Source organism: Papilio polytes, unplaced genomic scaffold (assembly GCF_000836215.1).
Source record: "Papilio polytes unplaced genomic scaffold, Ppol_1.0 DF824102.1, whole genome shotgun sequence".
Lineage (NCBI taxonomy): Eukaryota > Metazoa > Arthropoda > Insecta > Lepidoptera > Papilionidae > Papilio > Papilio polytes.
Genome location: NW_013525102.1, coordinates 378130 through 401731, shown reverse-complemented (window position 1 = coordinate 401731; position 23602 = coordinate 378130). Strand labels below are relative to the sequence as shown.

General features: G+C 31.6%; 7 protein-coding genes across 9 annotated transcripts; 4 read left to right on the top strand and 3 right to left on the bottom strand.

Moving 5' to 3' along the window:
• Positions 1 to 91: 91 nt before the first annotated feature.
• On the bottom strand, positions 92 to 6083 carry LOC106099754 (regulator of nonsense transcripts 2). The gene is made up of 11 exons (XM_013278399.1): positions 5929 to 6083; positions 4672 to 5786; positions 4141 to 4353; positions 3543 to 3794; positions 3265 to 3410; positions 2640 to 2934; positions 2300 to 2515; positions 1041 to 2084; positions 819 to 968; positions 607 to 752; positions 92 to 365 (listed from the first exon to the last, which is right to left on the bottom strand). The coding sequence occupies exons 2-11, from the start codon at positions 5371 to 5373 to the stop codon at positions 191 to 193; spliced, it is 3339 nt and encodes a 1112-aa protein (XP_013133853.1). The 5' UTR covers positions 5374 to 5786; positions 5929 to 6083; the 3' UTR covers positions 92 to 190.
• Positions 6084 to 6425: 342 nt separating this feature from the next.
• On the top strand, positions 6426 to 7864 carry LOC106099806 (asparagine synthetase domain-containing protein CG17486-like). The gene is made up of 6 exons (XM_013278472.1): positions 6426 to 6646; positions 6727 to 6806; positions 6904 to 7146; positions 7217 to 7388; positions 7468 to 7679; positions 7750 to 7864. The coding sequence occupies exons 2-6, from the start codon at positions 6756 to 6758 to the stop codon at positions 7762 to 7764; spliced, it is 693 nt and encodes a 230-aa protein (XP_013133926.1). The 5' UTR covers positions 6426 to 6646; positions 6727 to 6755; the 3' UTR covers positions 7765 to 7864.
• Positions 7806 to 9054, top strand: LOC106099421 (asparagine synthetase domain-containing protein CG17486-like). The gene is made up of 4 exons (XM_013277980.1): positions 7806 to 8149; positions 8294 to 8459; positions 8550 to 8791; positions 8868 to 9054. Exons 1-4 carry the CDS (start codon positions 7806 to 7808, stop codon positions 9052 to 9054), a joined length of 939 nt encoding a protein of 312 aa, XP_013133434.1.
• Positions 8958 to 13459, top strand: LOC106099805 (cell division cycle protein 23 homolog). Of its 2 annotated transcripts, XM_013278471.1 has the most exons (8): positions 8958 to 9046; positions 9847 to 9958; positions 10054 to 10402; positions 10632 to 10811; positions 11049 to 11213; positions 11584 to 11830; positions 12256 to 12442; positions 12767 to 13459. In XM_013278471.1, the coding sequence occupies exons 2-8, from the start codon at positions 9860 to 9862 to the stop codon at positions 12995 to 12997; spliced, it is 1458 nt and encodes a 485-aa protein (XP_013133925.1). In that variant the 5' UTR covers positions 8958 to 9046; positions 9847 to 9859; the 3' UTR covers positions 12998 to 13459. The 2 variants fall into 2 exon arrangements, with proteins under 2 accessions (XP_013133925.1, XP_013133923.1); XM_013278469.1 differs by lacking the exon at positions 8958 to 9046 and having other exon boundaries at positions 9374 to 9958.
• Positions 13460 to 13674: 215 nt separating this feature from the next.
• On the bottom strand, positions 13675 to 18380 carry LOC106099773 (arf-GAP domain and FG repeat-containing protein 1). Its single transcript, XM_013278421.1, has 6 exons — positions 18150 to 18380; positions 17577 to 18074; positions 17372 to 17505; positions 16922 to 16987; positions 16413 to 16537; positions 13675 to 15046 (listed from the first exon to the last, which is right to left on the bottom strand). Exons 1-6 carry the CDS (start codon positions 18311 to 18313, stop codon positions 14999 to 15001), a joined length of 1035 nt encoding a protein of 344 aa, XP_013133875.1. The 5' UTR covers positions 18314 to 18380; the 3' UTR covers positions 13675 to 14998.
• Positions 18381 to 18663: 283 nt separating this feature from the next.
• LOC106099775 (heat shock factor-binding protein 1) lies at positions 18664 to 19487 on the top strand. The gene is made up of 2 exons (XM_013278424.1): positions 18664 to 19102; positions 19199 to 19487. The coding sequence occupies exons 1-2, from the start codon at positions 19004 to 19006 to the stop codon at positions 19349 to 19351; spliced, it is 252 nt and encodes an 83-aa protein (XP_013133878.1). The 5' UTR covers positions 18664 to 19003; the 3' UTR covers positions 19352 to 19487.
• A 997-nt stretch (positions 19488 to 20484) lies between these two features.
• Positions 20485 to 23536, bottom strand: LOC106099774 (protein FAM92A1). 2 transcript variants are annotated; one of them, XM_013278422.1, is made up of 7 exons: positions 23304 to 23536; positions 22949 to 23108; positions 22474 to 22623; positions 22134 to 22358; positions 21332 to 21451; positions 20928 to 21038; positions 20485 to 20586 (listed from the first exon to the last, which is right to left on the bottom strand). In XM_013278422.1, exons 1-7 carry the CDS (start codon positions 23438 to 23440, stop codon positions 20536 to 20538), a joined length of 954 nt encoding a protein of 317 aa, XP_013133876.1. In that variant the 5' UTR covers positions 23441 to 23536; the 3' UTR covers positions 20485 to 20535. The 2 variants fall into 2 exon arrangements, with proteins under 2 accessions (XP_013133876.1, XP_013133877.1); XM_013278423.1 differs by lacking the exon at positions 21332 to 21451.
• Positions 23537 to 23602: the final 66 nt, after the last annotated feature.

The following is a 23602-nucleotide window of genomic DNA, read 5'->3' as shown; positions in this document are numbered from 1 at the left end:
TTGTATTTAATAAAAGTTAACGAGTCTTACAAAATAATTTTGCAGACGGAATGATTCTATACCGGGACAATGGAAAAATAAAACATAAGAATCTTCGATACAAATTTATTAAGAATTATTTTTAATCAGCATAATAATCAACATTTGAATATGGGATTAAAATCTAGGCTTCTTGTTTTTTTAGGTCAATTTATTTAAACTTTTTCGGACCAAATATCAAATCAGCGTCAGGGGCGCCTTTAGGATGTTGATACTTCTGTCGTATATGTTGCCCTCTGTTCGGATTTCCTCCTCCACCAGATCCACCTCCACTCTCCGCGCTGTATTCTTCTTCTTCTTGTCGTTCAGAAATATTTAACGTCAAACTAAAAAAAGTATAAAAACCATAAATATTTGATAGATACCCATAAACAACATTGGAATCTTGTTGGAGAAGTCTATGGACAGCGGTCGCATCGTTAATTTAGCCAAATCAAGAGGTCTTGCTCGTTTTCTACCTTTTTACTATTAAAAAAAACAATTTGCTTAATACATATGGTCAGTTGTACCATTGATTTTTTTTTTTCACAATAAAAAGAATCGTAATTTTACAATGTTTTGCTTTACCGTTTCATTCTTTCCATCTCCTGTTTGTCGGCAAGTGCTTGTTGTTGCAAATTACTGGCAAATTCCGGTGGCGCGTTAAACGATTTGTACTGCGGCTTCGATCCTTTTCTAACCATTAAAACGAACTCCACGCCTACTTTACCTTGCTACAAGAAAAATAGTTAGTCAATAAATAGTGCACAATCAATTATAGATAAAAAAACGCCATTTACCATAAGTTGTTCGTAAGTTTTTTTCGTGGTTTGACGACACGTCATTGGTACAGCAATATCTCTCTGTTGAGGTCTGTTTTCTCGTTGTCGTTCCGCTATATTTTCCGTAACCATTTTCTCAAAAGCATTTTCAAATTCCAGATCCTCTACCTTTAATCAAAAAGATATATTAATGGGGATACTATAAATGTTACTGTTATACATACTAGAAATGCCAAATACCGGTTTAGCCGCTGGACGCCGATCTTCTACAATCATTTCATCATTTTGATCATTGATGTCATTTCCTGCATTATCTGTGATCGGATCTTCATCAGAACTCTCTTCTGGCAATTGTGGATTATCAGTTTCATCATCCGTTTCCATAATCGTGTCTAAGCCATCATTAACACTATCATCTCCGTGATCATCATTATCATATTGTTCATCTTCACCAAGCTCTGGGTACAATATCTGTCTCAAATCTTCAATAGCATCTTTACACTGTTGCCAACTTGTGAACAGATTTAACTTCGGTCTCACGCTCGTCAAACACTCCTGGTATATATAATTAACGTAGATCGGAAACTTATTAGTCTCATTCCAACATGGATCCGAATATTTGAACCAGTAGTAGTTCTGGAAGAAGACTAAGAAGTAATCTAGTCTTTTCTTGCTGGATCCGCTATTAAAATACGCACCGCATGTCTCAAGTAGAGCACAAACAAGTCTTATTCTGAACACATTGTCCGGTGGATCAAGCGGGGAAACATTGCTATGGTCATTGGTTACTCCAAAAGTTATGAAAGAGTATAACACGGTAAACACATCTCTTGAGTCTAATAGTTTGTAATTGTATAATTCTCCAAGATATCTGACTGTGGCAATTCTTCTTTGGTTATACCGAGGATGTGGATCTTCCATTGTTAGACGGATTTCTTCAAGGATCGTGTCAACTACTGCTGGAGCAACGTTTTCTTGCCATGTAGCTAATTCTGCTGTTAATCTGGCTAAAGCTCGCCTCGCACTTGCTCTCACTCGCCATCCACCAGCTAAGTGTTGTATCGCAATGGAAGATATTTCCGTATCATCCCAATTAAGTTTCCTCATTAATCTTAAAATTTTCTCTTCGTTACTCTTTTGTAAATCTTCATGTAAAATCTTTCGTATGAACTGGTGTATTGGTGGTTCTTCTTCTTTTGGTTGTGCGGGAGTTTCAGGCGGACATACGTAATAGAATGCATTTTCTATTTGCGTCACATATCTAGAGTCTAAAGCTGAAACAGTCTGTGAAAAAGATTTTTTTTAATATCAGCAAAATTTTTGTAACTAACTAATATTTACCATTGCAACTCTAGGCTTGTGCTAGGAATGGTTTTCAATAGTCGAATAGGCGGGATTTGAACCCTCGACCACATGATTATAAACCATACCCTTAACAATTTGGCTATTAAGGCTTGTTTAATTACATTTCATGTTTTTTTTTTTATTATTTCACTTACCTTCTTTCTCATCATCTGTTGTAAATATATCATTGTTCGTTGATGAGTGTCAACATTGCAATATAAAAATCTACCACAAGTTTCTAGAAGATTGCAAGCCATTTCAATGTGGTGATGTTTGAAATCATGTAACAGTACTTTCAAACAATACAAAGCCTCCATTTTTGAATATAAGTTGAATTTCACTAATTCACCAATAAACCTGACCACTTTTATCTGTAAAGAAAAAATACGTTCAATAAAAGCAGTTCTTTAGTTACTTAGTTACAAGTTTGGATGGACCAATCCATCCTAACTTTCACATTTATAATATTAGTATGAACTATGATATACCAAATACCTTGGATTCAATATTAATTTGATCCTTTTTCCTGACATGATATTTAAAATCTTGCTTCAACATTTGACATAAATCTAAACACACATCAGGTAACACAGGATTTAAAATTGCGGCGAATCTAGAATAAAACGGCAACAAATCAAGTCTCGTCCTGGCAACACTGAACAAAACTCGCGTAAGCTTCTTCCGGTTATTCTTTGTATTGAGATTCAAAACGAAATCCACAGCTGCATTGTCTATGAGTTCTCTGTTAATGCAATTTGGCAGTTCGTTTAGAAAAGCATCCAATGCATACCTGTAAATAAGATTTAAAAAAATATTTTACCAACTAAAAAACAAAAATAAAAGGTCATATACATAAAGGCTTACTTATAATACTTTTAATACAAACTTCACAGTTTTTCATTAGGGATTAGGAAGTAACAAAAAATGGTATTGTTTTTGCTCTACTAGCACAGATAGGCAAATAATTATAAAAGATTTGCAAAAAGCAACAATTTTAAGTCATGTTGATTAAAAAAAGTGATTACACTTTTTCTAGCTCTTATAACAATTGGTTCAGTCATTTCAGTAAAAATGTATGTCAAATAAAAGCAAACATGGTAAAAACCTTTAGTATACATACTTGTTGGTGACATTAGCAGGCTGAGCTTCCTCTTGTTCAACATCTGGCACAGCAGCTGGTGGCTCCTCATTGTCACTCAATTCATCTTCCTTTATATCCTCATCCAGCATTTCTTCAGTCACTGTTTCCGCCTTACTCTTCACTGTCTGAAACAAATGTAACAATAATTCAGTTAAAAAAGTTAAACAGATTAAATCCAGCTTCAAATTTTTTTTTAAAACCATAAAACCTGGCTAAAAACAAGATACTATTTGTCTTTGACCAGAAAAAAAAATTACCTCCTTTAATTGATGGGTAGGCATAAAAACTTTTAAATCTGGTAAATCAGTATAAAAAGTCCTTGTATCCTCATCTTGCCATGGATCAGTTCCGGCTTGCATACAAATTTCTTCATTCCCACCAATAGTAACTGTCCCTTGAGTCTCAATAACTGTAAAAGATAAAGTCGGTGGTTCTCCTGCTTCACCTAAATCTTCACCAAGCACTTCCGCAAAGTTCTGTGCGCCTGCTAATAATTTGTCATATGTTGCCTGAAAAAAAAAATTATACAAGTACACTATTGACACTCATTCAGAAAACCATTGATTGTACTGAAATTCAAACACAAATTTTAATCATAAATCTATCTGCGGAACTGCTTAACAGATTTGCTGAAATTTTGCATGCATAATATAGTCTATGAGAATACCTTGGGGACCAATTATGTTTTTCTTTATTTTGTGTGGACAAAATCACGGGTGACGACAGCTAGTGTAGAATATTTCAATCGCAGATATACTGCAACAACTACTTATGGTAATTTATGCCAAATAACCAATCAATCAGTACAATTTAAAGACAGTTATATTCCTATTATACTAATGTTGAAGCTTGTACCTGGTGCTGTTCTAATTGATCTTTTCTCTCCTGTGACAATTCACCTCTGGTGTGCAAAGTTCTTTGGTTTGCTGCATGTAAGGCTTGCAGTTGCGCTCTCTCAGCCAGCAGATGTTTGGTAAGAGATGAAAAATAATCCTTCAAAAGAGTCCTTACAACTGCTTGCTTCTCTGCCGGTAGAAATGTATTCCTCGGGATTGTTATGCCGTATTTCTATAAAAGTACATTATTACATAAATAAACTATAATAATAAATAGCTTATGATAGATTTAAATGAACTAAGAGAACTTTGTGTGAAGTCCACTCATGAGTGTCCTCCACACCTATACAATGGTAGTAGTAGGCCTAGTAATTAAAGGGTTGCAGGAACTGTGATAGCTCAAGGGAGTGATGACTAAATTGATGGTAGTTTCACATGATGGCCAAAACCTCTTACGCCAACTCTACAGGAGATGATAATGACAAATTTATATGATACATATATTATGTAACATTTCATAATTGCAATAGAATGTAATGTGTAAGCATACCTCAGCATAATCTTTAATTTTCTTAGGAACAAGCCCAGCGTAATCTTCACCACAATGCTTACAGAAAGATAAGAGAATAGAAATATTGTTATGATCTTCTTTGTCCATATTAATGAGGACTGTCAGCACATTTCCCAATAAAGGTAAACCAGTTTTATTTGTGAAAATTCCTACAGCAACCAACTCAGCATAAAATCTTAAATCAACTCTTAATTTTGATGAATTAGCTATTTTATCAGTAATTTTGAATGTCAAGATTTTCTGCCAGTTCTCAAAGAGATTTGATGAAAAATCAGCATATGTGCGGTGAAGAGCGGCACATAAACTTATAGCTGCAGATATATCAGACATTTTCAACTTAGCTTCAGTAATAGCTGCAGCAACTTCGGATATATACTTCGTTAAATTTAAAACGCCAAAGTCTTTAAGAAGGACATCAATCTGAGATGCACTAAAAGATTTCAATTTCTTCACAAACGTCGTATTCTTTTTTAATCCGGAATCCAATTTCGAAAAATGATTTTCTGGAGGCCGGACACAATTAAGATTTTGATTCCGCAAGTCGCCTTTACATTTTATTCTAGCTTCCAAGCTGGATATATATTCAGACACTGCAAGTTTTTCACTTTCTTCGGATGTCTCAAGCGGCGGTTCTTCAGGTGGTTCTTCATTTTTGTCATTACTTTTTTCAGTGGTTAACATAGTTATTTTGCAAGTAATAACAAGTAATAATTACAAGAATGTAAAATAAAATTGATAACTCACAAACAAATAGCCACATCAAATTTGACATTGACAGAATGGATATGTAATGGAATGTCAAACAAATGTCAGCTATCGTCCACACAAGCCAATACCATGGATCAATAACTGTCTGTTTTACCCCTCTCTGGTGATGGTGACTATGTTAAAGTATGATTTAAGGACAGAAATTATAAAAAATCTTGTTTTTGTTGTCTAACGTCAGCTGATTATTGATTCAGATGGATTTTAACGTATTAGTGTTATTAATATTTTTTTTTTAAAAACAATACAAAATACATAATTCTAAATCAGACACTGCTAAATAGGAGTCTTGTGAAGAGAAAACCTAGCTTATTCCTTATATCTGAAATCTGAAATTAAAACAAAGTTATTTTAATAGAGAAAGAAAGATATAAATGCGTAAGTGTTTGTTATTTGTTCTTGAACTAGAATTGGATAGTCATGCATGGTCACCGCAAATCTTCACCAAAAAATTATGTTTGAAACTATTACCTGTGCAAATATAACCCACAATCAGCATGACACTCGCTTCAGCAAGCCTGCAAGACACAAATACTTTCCATTTTGACTAAAATTCTTCAAAAATATCACAAAATCAAAGAAGACTCCGCCATAAACGTGCAAATCGGGATGTCATGTGGGGTTGTTAGCTCAGGTGTCCGAATTTCAAACAAATAAAAGAAAACCTTTACGCTAATCGCAAAATGTTTGTATTAACACCCGTAACAACAAATAATATTGCATTAACATGTCGATATTAAATTATTAATATTATTTAAAAAAAATTTCAAAGTCAATATTTTTACTGCATTACATTACATCAATTGCTCCTTTTTCTACAAACAAAAAAATTATTGAAATCTGGCAACACTAAGTCACTGTTAGAAAGGGAAATATCGGACACTTGTGGCCCTCTCACTCGTATTCAATTCAATTTTATTTCGCGTGCAAGACTCTTACACACTTAACGTAAGGTTTTATTTTCTTTATTTTTACTGCAAGAGGTACAGAATCTGTACTACAGATAGAACACACTCCTGTTGTACGGAGTACTGAGTACTTATTACCTCCATAAGAATTACTTCATTCAAAATTGTTCAAAATAATAATTTGGCATCATTCGAGTACAGTACATGTTTTGATTAATTTTGTTAACAAGTAGTAATATTATTAATACGAAATTTCATTTAATTTATGATAATATTTTATGGTTAGTTATTGTACTATCAATGAAATTAATTTTACATGTAACCTTAACAAATATTTTTCTTACATTTATTGTTTTTTTAGAGTTCTAGTAAAGGTTATTGTTTTATAATATGTGCGGCATCATATGCGAAATTAGAAGCTCTGGATGTACTTCAATTGTTGTAAGTATATTGTTTTAACTGTATTATTTTGGATTTCTGTCATATAATTTTCTTTATATGATTTTTATTTATATATAAAATATGTATTTTTTCGAAGGACACAAAAGTAGTGCAGCGCATTAAAAACAGAGGTCCAGATTGTTTTCATACATCCGAGATTTCTGACGGTAATTTGGAGCTATTTTTCTGCGGTGCAGTTCTGTGGATGCAAGGAACAATTCCAGTTAAACAACCTCTAGAGAATGACAATGGAGTTTTACTTTTTAATGGAGATATTTTTGATGACACTTGGAACAGTGGATTTAATGACACAGAAATAATTATGGACAAACTTAGCCATGTATGTAACCAGCTAAACAGATTAAGGTATAAAGTTTCAGTAAAAACTTATGTTTTATTTTTACTTTCAGGCAGATTCAGAGGAACATATATTAAAACAACTTAAGTTACTTAAGGGTCCATTTAGTTTAATTTATTATGATAAACTAGAAAACAATTTGTATTTTACTAGAGACAGAATTGGCAGATGTTCTTTATTATTCTGTAAAAAAGAAGATTCTTTAGTTATTAGCAGTGTTATGGGTAATAATTGTTAGTAAATTGAATGTAATAATTTGTATACAGCTTTATTACTAAATTTTTAAAGAATGATTGTTTTCAGGAAGAAGTTTTAATTGCACTGAAGTACCAGCAGGTAATATTCAGAAGCTAAATTTGAAAACTTTTGAAATCACCCTGTATCCGTGGCAAAATGAGAAAAGGGAAAGACAATGTGCTTTAGATGATTGGCTAGAGGAAATACAAAATCAACAGAATTTACCTGATGACAAATTTATCTTTGATTTTGATTCAAATCTAGATCTCAATGATGAGGTATGTACATTTTTGTCACATGAATCATGTTGTTATTTTTTTTAATTACATTTTCAAATGTTTCAGTTAGATATCATTCAAATAATAGAGTCAGAAGTTAGAAAAAATGATGATAAAATAACACTAATGAGAAATTTGATCAATATAGAAAGTATAAAAAATGTTGTTCTAAGAATTACCGATTTATTAGAGAAGAGTATTGAAATCCGTCTGAAGACACAACCAAATAAATGCAAAAATTGCATTAAATTTGATACATCGAAATGTAGCCATTGCACAGTTGGTATTTTATTTTCTGGTGGACTGGATTGCACTGTACTGGCTTTATTAGCAGATAAATATGTTGACAAAGATCAACCAATTGATCTTATAAATGTTGCATTTGGTAAGAATGAAAATTCTTATAATGTACCTGACAGAATTACAGGTAGACAGTCTTATGAGGAATTAAAAAGTATATGTCAATCAAGGTAATTAAACCATAGTAATGTTTGAAATTTGATTTATTTTATAAAAAAAGAGGAACAACAATGTTATCAACACCCGTGGATATCCACAATAGCAAAGTAATCTTTTCTTTTTTCACTCAAAATAATAAAAAATATATTCCACAGGCAATGGGTGTTTAAAGAAATCAATGTCCCAAAAGATGTGTTGGAGGATAAACAGAAGTCAATAATTGCTGATTTAGTATTTCCGAGAAATACAATTCTAGATGAAAGCTTGGGATCAGCTCTATGGTTTGCCGCAAGTGGATATGGATGCACATCATCTTGTAGGGTAAGTCTTCAACAGTATTGTGACATTAAACTGATGAAAATCTTTTTTTTAATGTTTTCATTTACAATATTAAAATATTTCTTGATTCAGGTTCTTCTACTTGGATCTGGTGCAGATGAACTATTTGGAGGATATCTACGACATAGAAAAGCATTCCAACGACAAGGGTGGCTTGGCTTGGACAAAGAGCTTCAACTGGACTGGAATAGAATTTCGTTCAGAAATCTGTCACGTGATAATAGAGTTATATGTGATCACGGCAGACAGCCAAGAATGCCATATTTAGATGAAGATTTTGTTAATTACGTCTTAAGTTTGAAACCATGGTTGAAGTCAGTTTTATTTATTCAATTAAATTGTTTATTTATCGAACCAATATTAATAATTTACTAACGTAACTTCTTTCAGATGTTTCCCTGACGAAGCTTTAGTTTGTGGAGTGGGAGATAAGCTAATGTTAAGGCTTGTTGCTCTCAGTCAAGGTTTAGCAAATGTTGTTACATATCCCAAAAGAGCTTTACAATTCGGATCAAGAATAGCCAATAAGAAGGAAAAGGGTGGAGATTTGTCTAAAAACTTTATTGATTGTAAGTAAATAAAAAGCGAGTTGTCTATAATCAAGTAGTTTATATTACATTTAATCCGGATCCTTCCATTGTTCTTTTTTTGTTATCCATATAGTCTACGTTTACTTAATTTGCAACACATAGCTTTATATAACGGTCATATAAAAAACATAAATGGGACATTTACGTATCGATTTTTAAAATCTAATAATTTAAGTATATGTCCAGAGACAATGAATGAACTATATCCTTGGCCAAATACCATGTCTCCAAATCAACAATATGAGCAAAAAACATCACTGACAGTGACAATTCAATTGTCAATGTCAGTGATGTTTAAAAATGTATTTTAAAAAAATTGCAAAAATATAAGAAAGATCGATTGGCAAGATTGTAAAATATTTAAACATATTAGGTGTTTAATAATTGTAACGAAATCTAGGCAAATATATGAATAAACTAGTGTTCCTCTGATTTCTATGTCGTAATATATAACACGAATTGAAAATGCAGCAGCCTTTTATTAACTCAAAAGATGATATTCAAATAGATCTGAATCAAGTTAGAATAGATATTATTCAGGGTATACGTGAATGTAGCGACCGTGGGCTAACGCAAACAGTTAAATGGTTATCAGAATTAAATTACGCTCTAAGGGATCATAATATAAATAACATGCAACCAAATTACGACGATGGCATACTCCCAGATGAGCGGGAGACTTATTTGTTAGCGAAAAGCTATTTCGATTGTCAAGAGTATGATAGAGCTGCGCACTTTTTGGAAAACAGTAACAGTCCCAAATGTGTATTTTTATTCAGATACTCTCAATACATGTCCAGTGAGAAGAAAAGACTTGATAATTCTACTGATATAGGTCCAGACAATTCAGAATCAACACAAGTATTGTTAGATTTACTATCTTTTTTCAAGGTAAAGATAGATATTGAATTATTTCTGTATACTATAATGTACTTTTGCATTATTTTTAGATGTTTACAACATTTATATCTTCTTTTGTTTTATAGGCAAATCATAATAGTTTAGATGGATACTTACTTTACTTAGAAGGTGTTATTTTAAAGAAATTGGATCTTAGAAGTCAAGCAGTGTCAGTTTTACAATCTGCGGTTGCTGCGGTGCCAACACTTTGGGCAGCATGGGTGGAACTTGCTGGATTAGCAAATGAATATGAAGCCTTAGACTCATTACAACTGCCAAAACATTGGATGATGTATTTTTTTGCAGCTCATGCATTTGTTGAGTTGAAATTGTCAGAACAGGCTTTAGAAGCATATATTGGTTTGGCAAATGCTGGATTTAACAAAAGCACATATGTAACCGCACAAATGGCAATTGCACATCATGATAGAAGAGGTGAGTTGTAATTAAGGCTTAAAAAGCAACATATTGGTGTTACTACTGCTGTTGTCTTATTTTTGTAACTACAATAAACTTGAAATTAACATCATTATACATATGAATGAATGTGAGTAGTGTAATTATTGTTAAAAACATAATATATTTCTGATAAAAAATATATGTTTTAGCACAAGCTTTATTTTTTAATTTTCATTACAATAGTTATATTTCTTGTATTTTCTAGATGTTGATTCAGCATTAGCATTATTTGGTGATCTCTACCAGAATGATCCATACCGTCTTGATAACTGGGATGTTTACTCTCATTTATTGTATTTGAAAGAGAAGCGCATGGAACTAGCTAAATTAGCCCAAAAAGCTGTATCCATTGATAAATATAGAGTAGAAACATGCTGTGTTATTGGTAAGTGTTAAACTTAAAACTTGGATCGCTCAACATTAGGCTGTTAGAGGCAAATTTGCCCTCTAATCCAAAAAAAAAAAGTTTTTTGTTAATTGTAATTATTGATTTATTTATTTAGGAATAAACAATTAGAAAAAATTGTGAATTGATAAAATATTGTTTAATTTATATAATGATCAAACTACACTCAACTATGAATTTTAATTGTGAACTATAACATATTAACATTTCTCATAGGTAACTATTACAGTCTGAGAAGTGAACATCAAAAGGCAGTAGTGTACTTCCAAAGGGCCCTATCTTTAGACCCACAGTATCTCTCAGCTTGGATACTAATGGGGCATGAGTTTATTGAATTGCAGAACTCTAATGCTGCGATTCAGTGCTACAGACAAGCAATTGGTATGTAATGTTTCTAAGTTTATTTTAAACTAGCTTGTGTCCGCGCCGACTGTAGTTAAGAACTAAGTAGCCTATGGGTTTTACAGACTGTGTTAAATCTTTGCTAAATTTAACCAAGATCTGTAAATATGTTCTGGATGTAAATTGTAACATTTACCCCTCTAAACGTTTGCATTTATAATTTTACTTCTCATGTATGAAGGTTTGTTAAAGTTTATAGCCTAAGTGGCTGAACAGATCTCAATGAAATTTAGCACAGATGTAGAGGATAGTCTGGAAGAACTCATGGGATGTTTACTTTTGTTTTTAATCCCACACAAACGAAGTCGTGGGCGAAAGCTAGTGGTAGTAATAAAAAGATTATTTACAGATGTCAATAGGAATGACTACAGAGCGTGGAATGGATTAGGCCAAGCATATGAAATTCTTGGTTTAAATGGATATTGTATATATTACTATTCAAGAGCGGCACAACTGAAGCCTGATGATTCTAGAATGTTGGTCTCCCTTGGCGAGGCTTATGAGAAGATGGAGAAGATCCCGAATGCTCTGAAATGTTATTACAAAGCTCATAGTACCGGTGATATTGAAGGAATGGCACTTTTTAAATTGGCCAAGTAAGTTTGAACATTATTTAATAAGACACCTGTTAATACAATTACTATTTTATTTAAAAGAAAAATAATGTATTTCCACTTTTTGCAGTAGATATAAAAATCAACCATTTATACTTGTCATATTTGACTGGCCTTATCTCTCTATTTTAGTATAGGTACAAAAACACTTTTTTGGGGGATGTATTAGTTGACAAAGATGGTTTATAACCAGCTTAAAAAAAATAGATTCACAATTCAATCGGTTTTACATTATTTTGCCTTTTAAGTCATTTTTTTGTTTGATGTGAAACATCTGCCATTTGTTTTCTACAAGACTAAAATCTACGCAAACCTTTTTTCTTCAAAAGCGTACCAAAAATCGGAAATTGCTTTGATAGTTTTCTTTTTTTAAAATATGTTCTTAATGTACTAATTACTTTTTTTAGATTATACGAGAAGTCGAACATGCCGAACAGCGCGGCGGCGGCGTACACCGCGGCGTGCCAGGAGGCGGGCAACGCGGGCAGCAAGGAGCTGCCGGCGGCGCAGCGCTACCTCGCGCAGTACTACCTGCGCTTCGCACTGCTCGACCACGCCGCGCACTACGCATACAAGTGCCTCGACCACGAGAATGTAATACCTTCTTCTCTGTTCTTTGATGTGACCGGATTTCATGTAACACTAAGAATGCGCTAGATGTGAAATCTTAGAAATTAAGCTAAATTGTAATATGGAAAATAACGTTTTTGGCATGTTAAGTAAGATAAAATTAGATACATATGAGTGTAATTTTCATAGTACTCTTGATGTTTTGTTGAGTTATAGTAAACCCGGTGCGCCAACCCCACGGGAGTAAGATAAGGCAGGGGAGATGATGGCCCTTTACTTATAATCTATAATCTACTATATAATATAATATATTATAATATATCAAGAAGTTCTTTGATTTTTTTTCAGACCAAAGAAGCCGGTAAGAATATATTAAAAGCCATATCAGAGAAGCGATTGGCAGCTTCGTCGTCTCAGTGCGCGAATCTACCTGAAGATTTACCGGAGGCCATTAAAAATATATCTACCTCTTCGATAAGTCATGACGCGTCGAAGACTCCGTTCCCCAGCCCCGACACCGCGCCAGATAACTTCTCTACACCGATGTACTCTAAGAAAACCAGCAAATACAAAATGTGACATACAAGTGTAAGGAAAAGTAAAATGTAAAAGTTCAAAACTCTGTGTTACATGTTTCTGAATGTAAATTAAGCCTGTTCTCATTATTATAGTGAATTTTCATTTATACCTTAAAACAGTGGTCAGCAAACTTAAATGTAAAACATTAATTATTTAAAAAAAAATGGGAATCAAGCCCGCTACTTAGTAAACTTTTATTACACCAAATAAATAGTTTACTATACCTAAATATAAACATAATAAATATTTCTTAATGCTAATAATGTGCTTGCATCTCCTCGAAAACTTTAAGCAAGTCAGAGTAATGCTTGAGAGCCTGTCACATGCGACTCTGAAGTCGTGGTCGGCAATCACTGCCTTAAATGACCCTCAAAAGAATTACATTACGTTTTAAAACATTTTTAATTTCGCTGGAACGAATGTAAATGTATAAAATTGGTGAATTAAAATAAATATTCTATGGAGACATTTTTTTTTATTTGCATTTCCTTTGTACAATACTTCTGTCGTCAAAGGTTTTAGAAAATTATATCCATGTCTATTTGGTATAAATTACAAATAAAACACCGATAAAAAAAATTATATTGATTTATTTTTTACAAATTTAAACAAATTAACAGATCTTGGTGCTCAAATAGTAAACATTAATTACATTAAAATTAAATAAATAGTCAAGTGCATTGATTAATAATAAAAAAAATTGTTCAAGTTAGCTCATTGCAAATAAAATTATTGATTACAATCACAGTTGAAACACATTAATTTGAGAGCTTACTTCATGAAAAAAACATCTATAAAATATCAAAAAAACTAAAATTTCCTAAAAAAAAGAGAATATTTGATTCATGTGTCATTTTGTAAGTTACGTAATTAAAACAAAAGCTTAACATTTGCTATTATATTATTAGTAAGGCTTAAATGAAATGTGAAATTAACTAATAGTAATAAATATTACATCTTTTTGTATGAAATAGATATTTCAAACTTTTACAAGTTAACAGTAGATCTAGCCTCGTTAAATCTTGATATTTTTTCATACATCATGTCTATTGACAGACAAACGCATGTTTAGACTCACTAATGACTTGGAGTATGACGAATTAATATTCTAAAGCCTTCAGTCAAACCATAACTGATTAAATTTTTAACAATAACATTCCAATATTCAAATAAGGCACATGTTTAAGAACTTTGATTTTTAGGCTAACAAATTACGTAAGATATACAATTAAGTTTATTTCCGTATTATATTGCAACTAATTGTAAACTTCATCAATTTCAATTGAAGACAAATTGATCTGTATAAATGGATAGGTCATTGGAAATGACAGCTCTTGATTTCTAAATTAAAAGTGCTTGTTAACACAGGAAACTAACTGTTAGTGCCAAAACAGCGAAATTAAAATAGACACAATATATCACATGTGTACATTAGTTATATAGTCTGTCAATTTATATAGATCAGCATGTAAAACGCAAAAACTTAAATCAAACCTTAGTTGTGTTCTGAACAATTGGACTGATCGTTTTCCTATTATAATAATCTTTAAGTAAAATGTATGATGAAGTTTGCAATCGGTTTCAATCTGTCAAATGCAGTATATAAAAAAATGTAAATATAACTACTTAGTTCATTTCAAATAATTTGTGCCACTTCTAGTCTTTAGTTAACATTTGACATAAAAAATCGCCAATTTTATAATTATTGACTCAAAGCTTTCATTAAATACTATAAATAATAAAGCTACCAGTATCTTTAGTCTTCATACATTCAAATACTTATTAATCACTCCTAAAGCTCTTTTTTTACATAATCTCTATATGAGAAATCTCATAAAGTTTTAAGGCAGATTTAGGCACTTTAATTTTACAACCATAAGCATGTTAATACTATTGCAGTGTAAATATATTTATAAATAATTGCTATGTTTTAACGATATTAAATTTGTAGCTCGATTTGTGCTTTCTATTTTGTTCTTAAATGACTTATTCAATGACTCATCAAAGGAAGGGGTTTTTGGAATTCCCAAATGTCTGGTTGCTTGACGGCTGAAAAAAAATAATCTAATCTAACTAATTTGAACTTATTAAGTGTTTGGGAATTTCCATATAAAAATTAAATATTATCTTATTACTCCAACAACTGAGTCATATAATACATATGAAATAATAATATTTACATATTGAAGTTCTATGTATATGAGTCAGGAGGAAACAAAAAGCATAATAAAACTGTTATCATCAACTTGCCAGACTAACTTCCTGTGTTATCAGCATAGAATTGAGGCACATAGTTATTGCACTGTATTCTATTTTATTAATAAGGCATTTAAATGTTTAATTATTAATAACAGATGTTGCTCGCAGCTTCGTCCATGTGAAATTAAAAAACAATAAATAAAATGTAGCCTATGTTTTGCTCACAGATAAATTACTTTTGTAACTGTCCCAGTCGTTTTTGAGTTATTTCAATACATACAATAATACAAATCTTTATAATATTAGTTTATATTAGTAGATACAAGTTAATACAAATAATTATTACTTACTGGCCATTATAAAAACCAATAAAAAATATTTATTATGACTGAACATGACCAATGCTTTCAATAACTAGATTTATGGTATTATTGTTTTTTTTTTTTTGTGAAAATTAACAAAAGTGTACAATAGCCATATTATGTATGTTACATAAGAGATGGAAATAACATAAAACTCTTCAAGATGTAAGTTCCAATATATGTTTATTTCACACTGGTATATTGTGAGATTATGGTTTTTTCCCAATATAAGATGCTTTGTGTTGTTGAAAAATCATGTGAATAGATATGAATTAATTTAAACAATAACATTATAATATTTTTCGTTTTGTGGGAAATATAGAGGAAGTAGTTGAAGAGAATTATGCAGATTTTATCATGTACCATAATCATACTAATATTAAAAATGCGAAAGTTTAGATTGATAGATGTTGGTTAGAATCTGTAGCCTAAACGGCTGAATGGATCTAGATGAAATATGGCATAAATGTAAAACTTAGTCTGGAAGAACACATTTTTTAATTCCACACGGACGCAGTCGCGGCCAACACCTAGTGTGGAAATATTTTTGTGCATTAGTCATATTGACTGAGTATGTACTTTTAACCTTGACATTAATTTGGATGATTCATGCTATTTTTTAGGTAAAAATGCTTGAACTTCTTAAGGTTTTTAATTATTCTATGGTGAGATAGTAATATTTGCAAAAAATTTCTACACAAAAAATTTTAATTTAAAAAACATTTGAATTATGTTGAAAATCACACTAAGTTACTAATGTATTATTATGTATTAACCATAGGTTCCTCTAAATCCATGTTTTCCCTACAAACATTTCAAACAAATACAAATAATAATAACTTTTTAAAACTTACCATGAAAGGATTAACTGGAACCGGAGGTGAAGTCCAACCACCATTGAAAAATGGATTTTTATTAGAGAACAAATCATTGGTAGTTGTGCTTTGGAATGGATTCTTATTATTCATATTATTTTCTTCTGAAAATATATAAACATATTATATTTATCTATCTATACACTAATTTGTGGCATAGGATGTCAACAATGACAGCACAGCAATTGAATCTTCAATCTATACTAAAATGCCCTATACTTATGATACACTATAGGCTATATATTTTCACACTATTAAACTTAGGGATACATAAATTGGGTAAAACTCTCATGTAGGAAAGGAACCATAAACTACAAGCTGCCAACATTAAGGAAGCAAGGTTATTATGGTAACTAATTTTGACATTTGCAATTGAGAATTTAACAAATGAAAACAATAAAATAAAGATTTTACAATGTGAATGGAGCCACATGGGAACAGCTAGTTTAAGTATAAAATCTGTTGTATTATAAAATAGTTATATTTACCCATATTTTTCATGTTCTGCTGTCTTAAAGCTAAGTCTAAGTCTGCCAGGGCAGCATACCTATCATCTGCAAAACATATAAAATTACTAACACAGTTTTCATCATCATCATCATCTCCAGCTCACTATAGGTCCCCACTGTGGGTCTTGGTACCTACACTAAGTTAGAGCTAGTCACCTTAACAAAATTTTCAATTATAATTAATAGAATAAATATGTTGACAAAAGTAATATAAATGTGGTATTGTATAAGGTAAAATTGGTTAAGGAAATACTATGGTCTAGTTGAAAAACAATTTCATGTAACTAAACAATATTAATAATACCGATGTTGATGTAGGTAATTTTTATCACATAATGGTAAAAGAGCAAATTGGCTGTAATATCATTTATTCAGTTTAGATAATAATAAAAAATAAATTTATAGAAAATAATGATACTGATAACTTACTTGGATTATTAGTACTTGTAGTGTTTGCAAAAGCATTAAAAGTTGTGGACGGATTATTGAAAAAGTTATTATTCACATTATTATTAAATTGAGCACTGTTATATATATTTGCCGTAGTGAAGTCAACAGGAAAGCTGAAACAATTAATTAATTTTATTTTAACTTTTATTAAAGTAACAAAATAATTGAGATTTTTTTTACTTACTCAGTGATGGGTGCTGAGACCGGCGGTGTGGAGATTGGAGCAGTTATGACAGTAGGAATTGGCTGCGAGGTATTAACAGGTCTTGCCAATTTTTGACTGGTATCACTAGCTGGTGTATTAACTACTTTAGCCATGCTCACCATTACATTATTATTACTGTTTTTCTGAGTTTGCGGAGATATTGATATCAAAGGTGCGGTTACGGATGCGCTGCCGATCGACTTCACTTTCGTTTTATTTTTTATAGACGAACTACCATTCGTAACAGGGGGATTATTAAGTGGGGTGTCGAGGTAGTAACGCTTCTTTTCATATTTATCAGACATAAAATCTTTAACGCTTTGTTCGTCGTTAAAGTTAACACTTTCTCCATCGTAAAGACCTAACCACACGCGTCTACAGTGATCGTTTCCTCTTGCTTTGATGTATTCTATCTCTTCCGGTGTAAACGTGGCCATTGAGATCGACTTCACGCGATGAGGAGGTGTAAGACCACGCCTGAAATTTATAATACAATACTAACTTACTGTTTGTTGTTCTCATTTGATCATATAACGCAAAAGTTATACTTACAACATTCCCGAACATTTTGAACAGACAAAGGAACCAATTGTAGTGTTAACGTAGGTGGGTCCTCTTTGATTACAATCTAAGCAATATTTATTTCCATTTAGAGATATAAGTTCACGCAAAATTTCCAAATTTCTGTCGTCTTGTTTCCGACGGCTCGCAGCCATTTTTCGTTATGTATAAATTTTATTTACGTATTCTTGCCGATGCCTTTTTCTTTGTCTATGAATGAAAACTGTCAAGAAGCTGTCAAATCAAATGTCAGAAAGCTGTCAAATAGCTTTTGCAAAGACAACTATTAAATTTTTAGTCAGTTGCATTGTTAAAGGTCCTTGTGCCACACTACTAATTTTGAAATTCAAATATTAAAATTATTACGTGTACAACATTTCTTTAAATTCGATTATGCTTTAAGTGATATACGAAAACCATTTTAACAACAATATTCACGGAGACAAAATGTGTCCGTTTCTGAGCAGCAATCTTTCGAGCTTACTGATATTGTCACTTGTTGTCAATGTCATGTCAACTGTCAACTGGTTGAACTTGAATTGGTTTTGTATTGGCTTTTCGATTTTTATTGCGTTTGCGTTGTTACTCGGCAACTTTATTGTTTTACATCATTAGTATTTAACATTCGACGTTTGAAAAATACTGGCATCGGTTGGTTTTGTACGAATGCGGACGTTCTGCCGACAAGTGGTGAAGAGTTGAATATTGTCAACTGTAAACTAAGCTGTCGGTAGATCAAGTAGTTTAAAAAAAGAGTTGTTCAGTATTCAATATTACTTGCTGATCACTACTAACGCAATTTGCAATTTAAACTTCAAGCATTAGTAATTGTGAATAAGTGAATAATGGCAGAAAACAATCCTGACTCAATTCCTTCTGACGTAGAAAACACCTATAACACACCAGCAAATGATCCTAAAAACATGCAAGAGGTTACACAGTATGTAAGTAGTTTAATTCTAAGCCAAACATGACACAAATATTTAATGTCCACTTTACCTTAATGGTAGGATCATTTATAAAAATTGTTGCATTTACAGGTCCAAACTCTGCTGCAAACAATGCAGGATAAGTTCCAAAGTATGTCAGATCAAATAATAAATAGAATAGACGAAATGGGGACCAGAGTTGATGAATTGGAGAAAAATATCACTGATCTTATGACTCAAGCTGGAGTTGAAAATGAGAAGTAGTACCTTATTCTACAGCTAGTGTAGTTAAATATATTACACCCAAAGATATTCTGTGCCTGGATTTTTAATCACTGGATAAAAATTAAACCACACAATATTTATGTAATAATATTTAACAAATAATCCATTAGTAATATAAAATAATGTGGTAGAAAAAACTCTAGATTTGTAATCAAATGAAAAAAAAACATTTGTAATTTGAGTTTTTAGAATGCTTTGATCACCTTGCCAGTATCTTTAACTATAAAAGGATAATTATAACATAAAATTAGATTTTAAAAAAATATTTATCATGTTTTTAAATTTTTATTGTATTATTATCAGTGTATGTATTTTTTTTAATTAAATAATGGCAGGTTATGGCTAAAACAACAAAATGTTTTTTGTATTTTCACAAAATTAACACTCAATTTTTCACATACTAATCCAAATGTGGACAGTTAAATTGGCATTTACAGTTTGGCTCATTAAAACATGAGGAAACATATAATGTAAGAATTCAAATTTCATTATACAAATAGTTTACCTTTTATGCACAAAAATGCTGTAGAAATTTGTAATGTTTTCTTATTAGAATGTATGAATGTTGGTGATAAAAGTGATATGAGTATCATAGAAACATACTGAATGTAATCAATTAAGGCATACTAGATTTTGTAATAAAAAATATATAGATTTGCACTTAATTTTTACACATTGTTCATTAGATAACAGTGCAAATATATTTAAGAATTGTGGCATAAATCAAACTTTGTAACATGAATTGATTTTTAATTAAAGTTGATTCATAAAAATTTGCTGTTTTTTTTTTGTAGATTGTAAGGGGTGAGTCTCTGAAGCAAGTATTGATTTTGATTTGTCCCTGATACAAGCTGGCACAAAATAAGGGGAAGTAATGAGCATGGCAATAAATATGAATCGAAACTGATACAAAACATGCAAAGACGTTTATAGTCTAAGAGCTAGTACATGTCAGAGTGTCGCGTTTATCGATGTTTACGCGACTCAGAAAAATCAATGTAAATTTAGACAAAACTTGTTAATCTCATTTGTAATACGTATTTATATGAAACGCCATATTTTATTTATATTTCTTGACATGATTAAAAAAATAAAAATGACAAACTAGAGCACAAAACATTTATTTCTTACATTACAAAACTTAATATATTTTCAAGAAGTAATTATCGTGACTCAGTTTCTTCCGACGATTCCTCTTCATCTGATTCGGAATCCTAAAAATTAAATAATATTAGAGACCATTGTATTGTACAGATTTTTGTGGCGATCATTACATGATCATTACCGAACCCCTATGAACGTTACTTATAATGTCATAATTTATAACTAGCTATTGCCTGCAACATCGCCCGCGTAAAATTAAAAAATACAGTCTATGTTACACACTGATAACGTAGCTTTTTAATGGTGAAAGAATTTTTGAAATCGGTCCAGTAATTTTTGGGTTATTTCAATATATACAAAAATAGAAATCTTTCCTCTTTATAATATTAGTATAGATATGGATGTAAAATTTAATATTCTGGACAAAAATAAAATAACACATCGTCAATACCGTAGTTTCTTCGTCTTTCGACGAAGACTGATTCATCAACGCAGCGAGGGAACCTGATCTTTGCTTTGCCACCGCGGCACTCTTGTCGGGCGATCTCAGTCTCCCCAAACTCTGAAATATTTCTTTTATAAGTTTCAAATGGATACGCCTACGATTGTACCTTAACGGTTAGAACGCATATAGACCTTGCAATTTTATGTACATAAAAGTCGATATACGTCTATGATTACTCTTCACGATATCTTACAATATTGTTAACCGTCTTCATCAGTCTGGCGGCGTAAACGTAAAGAAGCACACAGCGTAAAAAAAGTTATGAAATATGGAAAATGATAAAAGTAGTTTAGCTATTAGTGTATAACTGGGTTAGGGTGCATGTGAAGTCCATATTTTTTTATATTTACCGCCGTATCACCGTCGTCTCTCGGCGACTGTGTGTTCATGAGCGTGGCCAGAGACAAAGACCTCGCTGATATTCCGGTACTCACTTGTTTTTCCGGAGATCTTAATTTTCTCTTGAAATTCTAAGAACACATGCGTGTGTATAATAAATGCATTTTAGTAATGGTATCTATAAAGCTATGAGTAAGAAAACATTTAATATAATGTTTTTCTTCTAAAATGTTTTTTTTTTTTATATTATTTAATATTGCGACTGATAGGTGATAGAAGTGAATATTGACAAAAGAAGGCTACTTTAATGTTGTTCTGAATGTGAAGCAGTTCAAAATAAGCAATTTATAACATGCTGGTACAGTGCAAAAAATATTTCATTAAAACAGTGATTAGATTTCAGTGATGTAACAGCGTGTCCTTTGTTACAATGCACGTATTGTATATAGTGAGAATTCATCTATGTGCAAAAATTGTTCGCTTATCTGTAATATGTATTTTATAAAATATATTACCGTTGGTTCTTCAGGTGTAAGGCCTGTGTCCAATAGCTTGAGAACAATTATACAAAAAGTACTAAATGATTTATTTTCTTTGCTTCAAAGTGAAATAAGACAATAAATTCTAATTGATTTTTAATCCTTCCCTTCGATATTATCGTATCCATAATTTTAAATTATAAATATTTTACTAAATGTCATTTAAACAAGTATCTTGAAATTCAAAATGATTGTTGTAATACGTAGCTTATTAGGAAAATATTTATCATTACAAGTTTTATACATATAAATGAGATGTGATTGTTTTAGTTACCTCTAAATCAGCTCTGTCATTAATATCTGCAATCTGCTGATAAGCCACAGTCAGTAGCTCGACAGCTTTCGTATGGAAAGTCATCTCTATCATCACAAAGTTCGACAGAAGTGATTTAAGCTGCTGGAGCTTACGTCGCTCGAAGAATTCCGTCTGTTCACTCAAACCTTTCGCTGTACGAGACATTTCAGCCGACGCTTTTATTAATTCCGATTCCGCGTACGTCTATATTAAAAAAATACGATCTTTCATTTCCTTTAACAAATATATAACGCATATTCTATAGGAACGGTTATGGAACTTTAGATGACCCGTAGATATGAAATTCATTGATTCTTACTACTTGTTGTCGATTAAATGGTTGTCTTTCCCTGGCTTTGTCTAGAACTTTCTTCCGTGCCATTTCCTTTTCTCTAACGTTCATAGTGTGCTTTAATTCCTCTCTAGCATGTTTGCAGATTGCTTCGTATTGGCATAGCTCACCTATTACCTACGATTTATTTAATAATTTAAACACTAAGTTCAAAACAATGGTGGTATATTTTAAAATTTATTAGAAGCATTAAACTGACGAAGATTTTGAGTGTTCTAAAGAAAATTCTCATCAAATGCATAACTTCTTATCAGACTATTTTTTTAAATTCCTCATCATCTCTGTCCTTATCTTTCTCCCGTAAGGTCGGCGCAACAGGTTTTTGTCCACGTCTTTGTTTTTTTAAATTAAGAACGTATATTTTAAATTGGAATATGGTCTGATTTTTATTTAAAAGAGCATATCTCTATTACGTTCCTAGCAAAATACATCTTCATACTACCTTCGCTTCTAAACGTTGAACTTCACAATTCCTGTATTCTTCGATCGCCGTGAGAGTAATAGATAAGTTATCTAAACCTGAACTTAAAGACTTGTTAACAAGCTCATTGTTGGCATAGTCTTTCACTACTTTGGCCAGTTCGTCGCCCATGTCTCGTACTCTGTCAAAAAGCTCAAATTGTATTTAAGAATTCTATAGAACGAATGTGTATTTTTGCAAAGGAAAGTTCCAGACACAGGAATGGAATTCAAAGGATTAAAATAAGTTGAGATATTCTTAATTTCGCGAAGAAATTACTTCTTTATTTAATGTTTACTACAATACAATTTTTACAATTGGATTATACAAAGTTTACCTAGCAGTCTTTCTTGCGTAATCTCCAAATGCAACACATAAATCTCCAAAATTCTTTTCAACACTTGTAATGCGGTCTTGGATAAATTTTGCTTGCTGTTCATAGCTTAAAGAATGCGAATTGTCTCCTCTAAACATATTTTTACTTTCTAATGATTTTTTGTCTTATTTAAATTTTTATTTGTACTTTGAAAAAGTCTGTTTGTGGAAGCCGTTGCTATGGAAACTTTAACTTGTCATTACAGATTTGGTCATACAAAGTGTAAAAGTCGCCTGTAACTTAAAACATTAAACTATTAA

What these genes read in the sequence shown, in the direction of transcription:
- LOC106099754 (XM_013278399.1), bottom strand. Translation starts at nt 5,373, where the DNA reads ATGTTAACCACTGAAAAAAGTAATGACAAAAATGAAGAACCACCTGAA. An exon ending in CCTGCTAATGTCACCAACAA is followed by an intron (nt 2,935 to 3,264) that starts GTATGTATACTA and finishes TCTTATTTACAG; the next exon opens with GTATGCATTGGATGCTTTTC. An exon ending in GGCGTCCAGCGGCTAAACCG is followed by an intron (nt 969 to 1,040) that starts GTATTTGGCATT and finishes TTTTGATTAAAG; the next exon opens with GTAGAGGATCTGGAATTTGA.
- LOC106099806 (XM_013278472.1), top strand. Translation starts at nt 6,756, where the DNA reads ATGTGCGGCATCATATGCGAAATTAGAAGCTCTGGATGTACTTCAATT. An exon ending in CTGGATGTACTTCAATTGTT is followed by an intron (nt 6,807 to 6,903) that starts GTAAGTATATTG and finishes ATTTTTTCGAAG; the next exon opens with GACACAAAAGTAGTGCAGCG. An exon ending in TTATGGACAAACTTAGCCAT is followed by an intron (nt 7,147 to 7,216) that starts GTATGTAACCAG and finishes TTTTACTTTCAG; the next exon opens with GCAGATTCAGAGGAACATAT.
- LOC106099421 (XM_013277980.1), top strand. Translation starts at nt 7,806, where the DNA reads ATGAGAAATTTGATCAATATAGAAAGTATAAAAAATGTTGTTCTAAGA. An exon ending in AAAAGTATATGTCAATCAAG is followed by an intron (nt 8,150 to 8,293) that starts GTAATTAAACCA and finishes TATATTCCACAG; the next exon opens with GCAATGGGTGTTTAAAGAAA. An exon ending in GATGCACATCATCTTGTAGG is followed by an intron (nt 8,460 to 8,549) that starts GTAAGTCTTCAA and finishes TTCTTGATTCAG; the next exon opens with GTTCTTCTACTTGGATCTGG.
- LOC106099805 (XM_013278469.1), top strand. Translation starts at nt 9,533, where the DNA reads ATGCAGCAGCCTTTTATTAACTCAAAAGATGATATTCAAATAGATCTG. An exon ending in AGAAACATGCTGTGTTATTG is followed by an intron (nt 10,812 to 11,048) that starts GTAAGTGTTAAA and finishes CATTTCTCATAG; the next exon opens with GTAACTATTACAGTCTGAGA. An exon ending in GTGCTACAGACAAGCAATTG is followed by an intron (nt 11,214 to 11,583) that starts GTATGTAATGTT and finishes GATTATTTACAG; the next exon opens with ATGTCAATAGGAATGACTAC.
- LOC106099773 (XM_013278421.1), bottom strand. Translation starts at nt 18,313, where the DNA reads ATGGCTGCGAGCCGTCGGAAACAAGACGACAGAAATTTGGAAATTTTG. An exon ending in TCAAAATGTTCGGGAATGTT is followed by an intron (nt 18,075 to 18,149) that starts GTAAGTATAACT and finishes TATAAATTTCAG; the next exon opens with GCGTGGTCTTACACCTCCTC. An exon ending in TACAAGTACTAATAATCCAA is followed by an intron (nt 16,988 to 17,371) that starts GTAAGTTATCAG and finishes TATGTTTTGCAG; the next exon opens with ATGATAGGTATGCTGCCCTG.
- LOC106099775 (XM_013278424.1), top strand. Translation starts at nt 19,004, where the DNA reads ATGGCAGAAAACAATCCTGACTCAATTCCTTCTGACGTAGAAAACACC. An exon ending in TGCAAGAGGTTACACAGTAT is followed by an intron (nt 19,103 to 19,198) that starts GTAAGTAGTTTA and finishes TTGCATTTACAG; the next exon opens with GTCCAAACTCTGCTGCAAAC.
- LOC106099774 (XM_013278422.1), bottom strand. Translation starts at nt 23,440, where the DNA reads ATGTTTAGAGGAGACAATTCGCATTCTTTAAGCTATGAACAGCAAGCA. An exon ending in TACGCAAGAAAGACTGCTAG is followed by an intron (nt 23,109 to 23,303) that starts GTAAACTTTGTA and finishes GCTTTTTGACAG; the next exon opens with AGTACGAGACATGGGCGACG. An exon ending in GAGACGACGGTGATACGGCG is followed by an intron (nt 21,039 to 21,331) that starts GTAAATATAAAA and finishes GAAATATTTCAG; the next exon opens with AGTTTGGGGAGACTGAGATC.